This window comes from Vicugna pacos, chromosome 9 (genome assembly GCF_048564905.1).
Source record: "Vicugna pacos chromosome 9, VicPac4, whole genome shotgun sequence".
In the NCBI taxonomy this organism is placed as follows: domain Eukaryota; kingdom Metazoa; phylum Chordata; class Mammalia; order Artiodactyla; family Camelidae; genus Vicugna; species Vicugna pacos.
This window is the reverse complement of record NC_132995.1, coordinates 63400780-63411182: the sequence shown is the minus strand read 5'-3', so window position 1 is coordinate 63411182 and position 10403 is coordinate 63400780. Positions and strand designations below refer to the sequence as shown.

At 49.5% G+C, this 10403-nt stretch overlaps 1 protein-coding gene across 2 annotated transcripts; it reads right to left on the bottom strand.

Annotated features, from left to right (window-relative positions):
* Nucleotides 1–991: 991 nt before the first annotated feature.
* On the bottom strand, nucleotides 992–6544 carry AMIGO1 (adhesion molecule with Ig like domain 1). Of its 2 annotated transcripts, none has more exons than XM_006197408.4 (2): nucleotides 6244–6544; nucleotides 992–5803 (listed from the first exon to the last, which is right to left on the bottom strand). In XM_006197408.4, exon 2 carries the CDS (start codon nucleotides 5737–5739, stop codon nucleotides 4258–4260), a length of 1482 nt encoding a protein of 493 aa, XP_006197470.1. In that variant the 5' UTR covers nucleotides 5740–5803; nucleotides 6244–6544; the 3' UTR covers nucleotides 992–4257. The 2 variants fall into 2 exon arrangements, with proteins under 2 accessions (XP_006197470.1, XP_015099707.1); XM_015244221.3 differs by having other exon boundaries at nucleotides 992–5777; nucleotides 6244–6534.
* Between the last annotated feature and the right edge of the window lie 3859 nt (nucleotides 6545–10403).

Below are 10403 nucleotides of genomic sequence, written 5' to 3'. Positions count from 1 at the left end.
TTTTTCCTTAGACTACTTCCTCTCCCCTTTTGGAATCCGTGACAATTCCTTTCCCACAGTACCAAGAGAGTAGCGAAAGCAATTACACGTTCAGAGTTTAGAAGAATCCAGTCCAATTTCTGGTAGGCTATCTCTGTGCCAAGAAAGTGGGGACTGCATTTCTCTGTTCTATGCAATGCCTAGGACACATTACACTGTCAGTGAATATTAATCTGTCCATTACATTAATATACTTTAAGCCAAACTAAAATGGTTGCCATTCACAACAGGAACATATACTGGTAATAATCAAAATCCTGTGAAAGTGAGCTGCTCTCCATCATTTCCTTTTAACCCAGTCCAAGCATTTTTCCATAGTCCAGTTAGTAGGCTCGATCCAGACTTTTAAGAGAACTCTGCAGTGAGGCAACCCTCCTCCCCAGGGATCCAGAAAGCCTTCATTATCTATAGGCTCTAGCCCCAAGTCATGGAATTTCTACTCTCTCCTGCTAAAGCATCAGTGACATTTCTTTTGAGAATATCTATCAGGTTGGCAAACTATGGTCTCCTGGCCAAAACCAGCCCACTGGCTGGGTTTGTGTGGTCCTGAGCTAATAAGAGTTTCTGCATTTTTAACGGTTGAAAAAACTCAAAATACATGTTACAATTATATGAAAATCACATTTCAATGTCCATAAATAAAGTTTTATCAAACAGAGCCACAGTCGTTCATTTGTGTACCGTCTGTAGCTGCCTTCCTGCCACAACGGAGCAGCTGAGCAGTTGTAACAGAGACCATAAGGGCTGCAAAGTCCAGCGTGTATCCTGTCTGGCTCTTCACCGAAAAAGTTGGCTGACCCCTGCTCCATCTTAATGCCTAGATGTGGATTCTACCTGTGCCCTTGGAACAGCATTTAAATATTCTTTCCCTAGATAGGCCACACCTTTCTGAGGTATAGTGAACCCCACCCACAGGCTGAAAAGATGAATAAACCAGTCACAGACTATGCCAGAACAGAGACTCAAGCCAGGTTTAATGATCATTGTCTAGTTTTCAGAGCCCAGGGGCTCCAAGGATTGCCAGCCTGGGAGTACACAAGTAGGAGGACTAGGGTCCTGGACAGGGGGGAGGCCTGCTTGCTTCGCCAGCAGGGCTACAAGGAAGTACAGAGGTAAGAACGCACAGAAAACTGGAATCCGTTGGCTTTTCTCTTCCCAGCTGGGGTATACCCTCGTCTGGCTCCTTCCTAGGAGCTCATAAACACAGGCAAAGAAAAAAGATCACAAATAACCACACAGACAGATTGTAGAGCCCTGTCATACTCTGTCTCCAGGGACACCTGCTTCCCGGGAGACTTATCTGGTTCATGGGGGTGGGGGTGATCTCTCAACCTTTTCTTATAACCAGACCTGGCAGTTTCCTACACAGGGTTCTAGTGAGCTTATATATGCTGAGTGCCCAGTCCAAGTAAGAAGCTACCTTTGGATTCTATCAGCTAAAACCACCAGAAGAGGCTAAGCAGTTCAATCTCTTGGTGGGGCAGCCAGGCACATTACTGGTCTTAAACTGGTAGATACTGGCCAACCTAGTGGATTCAGTAGGGAGATTCAGAGCCTCGGGGCCTTTTATTATACCCTAAACTGGGTAGGACTTGTGAAGAAAATGGCCTTCCTAGGCCTCAGGAACTTGGCTAGAATGCTCCAAAAGACCTACTTCATTTGACATTCACTTTAAAGATTTTCATGGCCCTAGATGGTGCCTAGAGGGGAAGATACAGCATAGAGGTGAGAGTTTCCCTGGTTCCCTCATAAATCTGAGGAGGAAGTCCTGGCTCCTACAGCTTCAGTATCAGAATCTTCAGAAGTCCCTGGAATATAACCAGACAACTTTTCCCTCCTGCCCCTGTCTTACCAGGGCAGTTAACATAGGAGGAGCAGCTTACAGCTGCTGGGTCCCCTGCCAGTTTTCTTCTGGGTCCATCACTGAGTTCTACATTTATTTCTCATATATATCCTCTTTAATCCAAGGAAGGTTTCTGAGGAGCCGGAAGAAGCAGTTAGCTCCTCACCAACACTCCTCCCAAGGTCTTCAACCTGTGGTTCTCCAAACTCCAGCCTTTGTGGAGAAGTTATTCAGTGCCATGGAGATGTAGGGGAAGCTTCAGGCAGTTCAGAAATTAAAAGTAATAGAGTTTGTATGTGTGGAGCCTGGCATGGTCACTGTCTCTCCTAGAGGGCAAGAAAATTATGTGCATGAAGTTGTGCACACAGGTGGAAACCATTCCGGAAGTGGACATTAGTGGGGACTGAAGAATCACTGTCCTGATGGAAATCAAGGTGCTAGTGTGCATGCACACCTATAAGCATGCATCCCTATGAGCATGCAAGTACTTGAGGGAAATGCTGCACCTCTCTCGACAAAACTACGTTACTAATAAAAGGATGGACAGCAGTCTTGACATCCCAGGAACAGACAACGGGAAGATGTTGCGTTCCAGTCTCCTCCCTGAATCTTAATAGGCAGCAGGAGTTAGGCCCTCCTAGCAAGAAGCCCTCATCTGCAGGTAAATGACATTTCTTGGAACCTAAAGAGCAGATCAGAAAACTAGAAGATCTGCAGAACTTTCAATGGACAGGGAGCTTGGTGGGAGAGAGGGTAGAGACTGAAAAAGACTATATTCAGAGAACATTTTTTACCTTTCCCCTGCTCGTCCCCTTCCCAAAGCTCAGAGCAACCTAGGGCCTGCTGTAGGGTCAAAGGGAGCAGTCATCTCTACATCCAAAGTACTCTGCAACCTTGGATGGAATGGAATGTTGGGTCTGTTCTTAAGTTCCTCTGGCCTGACCACCACAACAGCACAGACCTCTGGCTGAGAGAGATGGGGGTGGTAGAACTTAAGGAAAGTTTAGTGCCACTGACCGTCTCTGTTACAAGACTGTCTGGAACCCTGTGGAGAGGGCAGAACTCTAAGCCACTCTCCAAACTGCCATTCTTCTGAGGCAGACACCACCCAATCCCAACTCCTCGGATGAAGAAACCCCATGCTTTGGGTTTGCAGCAGGGGTGAGATCGCTAAGAGAGGAGCAAGGTGGCTTTGTCAACATAGAGGAGATACCCAGTCCCCTCCATCCCCAAGCCCAGTCTAACCCAGCTGGGGCCAGACTTTTCAGGACTCCATCCTTTACAGAGCAGCATATTAGGGAAAACTCAGAATCCCATCTAAGCTTGATCAGGAGACTGAATGAAGGGACAGCATACACAGAAAATCAGGTAGGTCCAGCTGGATGCTACAAAATAGAGGCTGATCTACCCTCCTCCCCCTAGTGCGAAGTGGCCCCCATCCCACGTCGGTGGCACGCATCCATAGACGCTCTGCTTTCAGCACCGCCCACCCTGGTCCGACACACAGGTGCTGGGAATCAAATGCGAACCCAGGGTTTCACCAACCAGGGAGGGAACTGATTCCTCCACCAGGCAATCTGGAGTTTATCCCTCATCTACCAGTTTTGTGCTGGCATCTGATATGCTGTGACATGGACCCTTCGGTTCATGCTGTATCCCTCTGTACCACTGGTCTCAGGATAAGACACAGATACCACATGTCACATCACTGCCATATCTGACAGGCAACAGGCCAGGCTCCTGCAAAGATCCATCCACCCAGGGCTCATCAGGAAAGAGGAGGGCATTAGTGAGAAGTCTCACAACAGCTTTGGGGAGTGTTATTGATTGAGGTCTCAGCCTTCTCCTGAATCATTTTCCAAAAGGTTTCCAATTTCCCCAGCTGTGAAGTGTGACTTCCTGGCTAAAGAGGATAATACAGCTTTTCCTCAATGTGGCTCCATTGGAAGCTCCCCCAGCACACACAACATCACCGGTGTGGGTGGGCAGAGACAGAAAAAAATGATTTTTTTTCCTAAATGATTTTCTCTTAAGGAGCTAGAGATGACCTCAAAAAAGCTTAGGGAATCTGCTCTTCCCCCTACTCCTTCCTTATTGCCACCAACTCAGACACACTCCTCTTCCTCCACCACATTGAGAACTGTCAAGGCTCTGGGTAGGGGCGTAGCATTTGCCTGAGGATTAATATATCCATATTTGAAAATCGTGGCAGCCACACCCCGTTTCGGGTCTTGCCTGTTGTACCCTTGACCAATTCCCTTGAGGTCGGGGGGAACACACTCCCTTGGGCAGGCAGCCCTCTCTTCCATCCCCTCATATCCTTCAGGGGTGCATTACCTCTCCTGGGGCAGAATCTCCCCACCAACCCATCCTGCTCACACCACAATGGGTGTATCAGAGAAGACCGAGCTGACCGATTCTGGGTCCGACATCCTCCGCTGACCCTTGCCTGTCGCCTCAGGCACTGGCAGGGTGTTGCCAGGTTTGAGCTTGCCATTTTGACCCTGCCCGGGTCCAGCAGGTTCCAGGAAGGCCACCCGCCGATCAAAACCATCATCCTTGTCCCCACCAGCCATAGGATCGTGGTTGGGTGTGGTACTGAGCATGGAAGAACTGAGGCTGTCTCCTTGATGGCTGGAAGGCTTCTCGACACCCCGGCACCAGCAGCGGCAAGGGGTGAGGTACAGGTAGATGAGAACCAGGACCACACTGAGAATACAGCCCACAAGGGTGGTATAGGCTGTGTTGAGGGTGTCGTGGTGTCCGTGCAAGGTGAAATTGTACACTTTCAACTCCACAGACAGTGTCTCGTTGAAAGACTCCCCCATGGCGTAGCAGGTATACACGCCCCCATCCTCAACCTGCACCTTCTGGAAATGAAGACTGCCATCCTTGGACACTGTCACTGTGCTGTTGGCCACCTCATCTAGCACCTGTTTATTATTTGGCGTCACCCACACCTTGGTCATCCCCTGCTGCTTGGTGTCACACTTGATGGTCAAGGTTTCTCCCAGGTGGGCCTCCCAGGCACGCTCCTTGTACTCGCTGCAATTGAGGAAACTCAGATTGAAGACATTGTGCAGCTTCTTAGAGCTCATGCAGTACAGGTCCTCCTGAAAGTCCATCACGGAGCTCAGCTGCCGGTACTGCCAGTGGGAAAAGAGCTGGTAGAGCTCACAGTCGCAGTGCAGGGGGTTGTTGTGTAGGTACAGCCCGTTCTTGATCCAGGCGGGCAGCTTCTGCAGGTCGGGCAGTGGTAAGTTCTTTAGCTTGTTGGAGGAGAGATCCAGGAGTGTCAGTTTGGGTAGCTTGGCTCCTTCCTTGACCAGTTCCAGAGGGAAGCGGGAGATCTGGTTCTGGCTCAAGTAGAGTTTCTGCAGCTGGGCCATGTCGTCGAAGGCGCAGCGGTCCACTGCCATGATGTGGTTATTGTAGAGCAGCAGCACCTCCAGTGCCTGCAGTTCACTGAACAGGAACTCGTCCAGCGTACGCAGCTGGTTGGAGGAGAGGTCCAGGTAGCGCAGGTTGGGTACCGGGGAAAAGGCCTCAGAAGAGATGAAATTCAGGTGGTTGTGGCTCAGCAGCAGGGAGTGCAGGTGGGTCAAGCGCGTGGGGGTCCACTCGGCCCGCAGGCGGCTCAGGTTGTTGTGGCTGAGGTCCAGTAGTGCCGTGTAGCTGGGCAAGGAGTGGGGCACGTTGGGCAGCTGCTGCTTGGAGCAGCTGAGGATGTTGCTGGCGCATAGACAGGCGGCAGGACAGCTAACCACGGGACGGCCAGCTCTGGCCACCTCAAAGAGGAGCAGGAACAAGGACAGCAGCAGGAGCCAGAGGCCTCGCAGGTCACACTGGGGTTGCATAGTGTCACTGGGAGGGCGAGGAAGGCCACAAAGGAGATCTGGGAAGAAGTCACCCGGGCATGTTCTGGTGTAAGGAAGGGTCACATTCACTACAGGCTTAAGAGAGAGGATGGTCACCAGGGCCTCTGGAGGGAAGGAGCGACTCTCCCTCCCTCCCCTCTCCTCCCCCCACTCCACCTACATTGGGTTAGAAGAAGGAAGAGATGCTGGGTAGTTCCCAGACACTGTGCAGCCTATGGACTCCAAATACTGGGACCGAGGAGGAGGTAGGCACAAGGGCCTCCCGGGCTAGGGTCACAGAAGTGGAGGATGAGGGCATCCCGGGGTGTCAGGGACTGCAGGGGTGCAGAGCCCGGGTCTGGAGGCAGGGTCAGCAGGGCCTTTCGGGAGGAGCTGAAGGAAGGTCAACAGGGCACAGGCTGGGTAGGGCAAATCCTAATGGGGTTGAAGGTCCCCTGGGCCTTTTGGGGCGGGCTCCCCCTCCGGGATCCCCGGTCACTGCACCTGCTCGCCGAGGATGTGTCTCAGCCCATGGCGGGTCCGGGAGCTCCGTCGCGGCCTCCCCCGGCGGCGCCTCACCGACCGGCCTGCGGCGGCGCCCGCCTTACGCAGGGGCCCGCGCCCGGCAACATCGCCTCTCCGGGACTTGCCGGGCTCCGCTCCGCTCCCCGCGCGCAGCCGCCTCGACCGCTGAGCCGTCGGAGCCCCCAGACCACGGCCGCCGTCTCCAGGTCCGCGGGGCCGGCGTGCAGCGGTGAGGAGAGCGGGAGGCGCCGCGATCCCAGTGCGGAGAGCGGCGTGGGGGCAGCGAGCACCGCGCGCGCGCCCGCCGCCGCCGCCGGAGCCTCGGGGCGCGTGCGCGCGGCGGGGGCGGGGCGCACGTGCGTGTGTTTGTGTTGGAGCCGGAGGAGCGGCCGCGCGCCGGTTATTCTCTCGGAACAGTCGGGACCTGGTGAAGAAAACTGGCAGGAGGGGGACTTTGGCCCCACCTTCTTCCAGCTCCTTCACCCGCCACCCTTCTACCTACCAAATCCGCTCTCAGGAAAAGTAGGTCTAACTGAAGTGAATTCGCTGCTACTGACTCCGGGCCAAGACGCGTCACGTGTCTTCTAATTTTACAAATTAGAGAAATCTGGCTCAGCTCCCGCCTGTCAGTGTTGGCGGGAAATTCATTAGTCACGTTCTGAGGTTCCCCCTCCCCTCTTTCTAGGACTGTGACGCCCCAAAATTTGGGGGAAAGATTTGGAGAAATGCCTTTTTTTTCAGTCTTGATGCTACTATTCCACGACCCTTGGGATACCACCGAAAGCTGGTTGGGCAGTAGTAGGGGCAAGGGGGAGATTTTTGATGCGTGCCCCAGCGCCGGGATCCCACTTCCCCAGACACCCTGTGAAGCAATCTCTCTCTCTCTCTCCCTCTCTCTCTCTCTCTCTCTCTGTCTCCCTCTCTCTCCCTCTCCTTCACGCACACACACACACACACACACACACAATCCAGGGACAAGTTTCCATTCCTGGAAACTCCAAAATCCTTCCCAGCCTGGGGGAAATCATTTGTCTATTAGGCCTGGCTACTTGCCCTCTTCTAAACCAGTATCAGCTCTTTCCCCTTCCCTCATGGAGCATTTGGAGCATAGTTTCTCTATCCTCAAAATGAAGGGAATGGGGGATTGTCTTCTTTAGGATGGTTCCTGAAACACACTGTTAACCAGTGTGTGTTTTGGTTGGTTGCGCATGGGGAGAAGGGGACCTAAGAAGAGCCTAGATCTTATATTTCAAGACTTTAACTGTTCTTGGGATGGCGGACTGTGAGGGAGAAATTAGCTTTTTATTCTTTCTAATCTCTTACAATCGCAAGAGCAAGACTGAAATTAATGTCTCAATACATTAGCCTGCTAGGAGTTTTAAAAGGAAAGAATTTATATCTGTTACATATGTTTTACCATGAATTTAAGTGAATGTATTATCTCTTCAAGTGGTATTAGCATTTAACCCTATGCACAGTGTGAAAAGGTCTTTCTTTTCCTTTTCATTTCAGGCATCATTGATAAGGTGGGGGGTGTTATTCAGGGAATGGGAAATCTTGAAATCACATTGCATCAGTTCTCTATTGCAGCGTAACAAACTACCCCAAAGCTCAGTGGTTTAATATAAGAATATACATTTATTGTCTTTCACAGTTTCTGTTGGTCAGAGATTCGGGAGCAGCTTGGTAGGCAGTTCTGGATTGGAGGTCTCCCATGCAATTGCAATCCAATGAAGCTACAGTCAATGGAAGGCTCACTTACATGGCTCTCATATGACTGGCTGGCTGTAGGCAGGATGCCCCAGCTCCATACCAGCCTCTCCACAAGACTGACTGAGCGCCCTAACAGCATGGTAGCTAACTTCCCTCAGAGCAAGAAATCCAGCAGAGAACAAGCAGAAGCCAAGTGACTTAGCTCTCTGAGGTCACACCTGTCACCTCCACTTTGGTCACATGGACCAACCCTGATTCAGTATGGAAAGAGACTACACAAAGGTATGACTACCAGGAGGAGCTGGTCATTGGGGGCCATCTTGAAGGCTGGCTGTTATACACATCATCTCTGAAATCCCATTTAGTTTTCAATTTTGAAAAACTTCAAACATACACAAAAGTGGAGAAAATAGTACAATAAACTACCATATACCCATTATCCATATTCAGTAGTTATCAAGGAAATTTCATCATTTTATTTTGTATCTCTGAGAAACTCATGCTTCCCCCCCCCCATTTCCTATACTAACTTTCCATAGACCCCATGTTCCAGGCTCTCTCCTTTCTCTCACTTTCCCCTTTCTGCTATGTTTATGGGATGGATAAGAGACAGACTCAAAGAAAGAAGAAAGCCTCTTATGCTGGACACCAATTTCAAATGTGGGTGTCTGCAATTTGAAGAGGTCACCACCAATATGCTCCTCAGTCAGTTCCCTTCCCTGCCTCCCCCATCCAGAAGTAACCTTGTCATTTTCAAATTTTAATGTGCATACAGATAAGCTGGGGATCTTGTTAACGTGCAGATTCTGAATCAGTAGCTCTAGGGTAGGGCCTGAGATTCTGCATGTCTAACAAGCTAATAAGGTGATGCAGGCACTGCTGATCCACAGACTATACTTTGACTACCAACGGTATAGAGCTGTGCTGTCCAGATTAAGTAGCAACTAGCTACATGTGGCCATTTAAATTAATTAAAATTAAATAACATTAAAAATCACTCCCTTAGTTGCCCCAGCCACATTTCAGATGCTCAATAGCCACATTTGGCTATCTACTCTATTGAACATAGTCACAGAAAGTTCCACTGAATGGCTCTGGTGTAAAGAATTGACTCATAATAACTCTCCCACAGCTGCTTTCTAGACCAGAACAACAATCTATTAATTCACAACAACAACAACAAAAGACCTTGGCAGGATAAATAGCAACAGGTTATTTATAGTGGGCGTTTATTTCCTCTTGCTGGAATGGATCAACCCAGTATTCCTAAATACAATTTGTAAGGTTGTTTGTTCAGCTCAGCTTTTGAGCAAAAGGGGTTGGATATGTCTATCAGGTTATGAGAATGGATGGGTTGCTTCTTTTCATACTTGAAGTGGTTTTGTTTGTTTGTTTGTTTCTCAATAACTAGTACTGACCACTACGGTCAGAGTTGGAGAAAGACACCCTATTAGGAAGTTACCTTTTGACTCCTTTCTAAAGACTCCACACAGCTGGCTACCCTTATTTTAGGACCGCGTAGCCTAATTTGCTGGGCACATTTAGGTGTTTCTTTCTAGGATTCCATTTCACGTTGTAGATATGTCCTTATAGAAGTTTTCATCTATAATTTTGTCTGTTTACGTATCTGTTTCCCCTTTAGACTGTAATCTCCTTAAGAGCAGGGACTTACCCTCAGTCTGGCCCCTAATAGGCATTAAAATATGTTTGTTGAATTAATTCATTAATTAATAATGGCATTACATTAGCACATTCATTATATGTTAGTCTCAATGCCTGGTATAGGGGTGTTGGGCTGCAAGCCTTGGAATTGCCCAGCCTTAAGACCAAAGAAAGAGCCTGGAGACAGTGACAGGGACGTCAGTGGCTTATTGGATAGGGGATCTTACACATCTGAAGCAAAATGTCCTGGAACAACAGCCCACCGTGTACCGCGGGCAGGATATGGCAGCAATCTTTGATACCCAGGAGAGAAGGAGGCTACCATTTATGGGGGGGTTGACATCAGGTTGGCTCATGAATTACTAGGAAACTAGCAGCTGGGGAAGGGGGCAAGCAGGTAGGCAGTTACTGATTAAGCCCTGTAACTAAGAGGATGGGATAGTCATGTGAGTGAAGCCAGGGCTGGTTGAGCATGGGATGTACAGAGAGCAAGAGAACAGCCATCTTGAACCACCATACGAAGGGTAAGGATGGAGCACAGCGTTTGGGCTTGGACAAGTCACAGCTGTATACTGGGCTATGTGACTTTCCATATTTCACTTTGTTTTACTAAATCTCCATTAGCTATGAAATGGGAACGATAATAGCACCTAAGCTTATTTAATAGGATTATTTGGGGATCAAATGACCTAACAGTTGTGAAAGGACTTTATCACTTATAAGTATTATCTTTAAAAAAAACCTAGTTTTCTTCATAAGAGTTA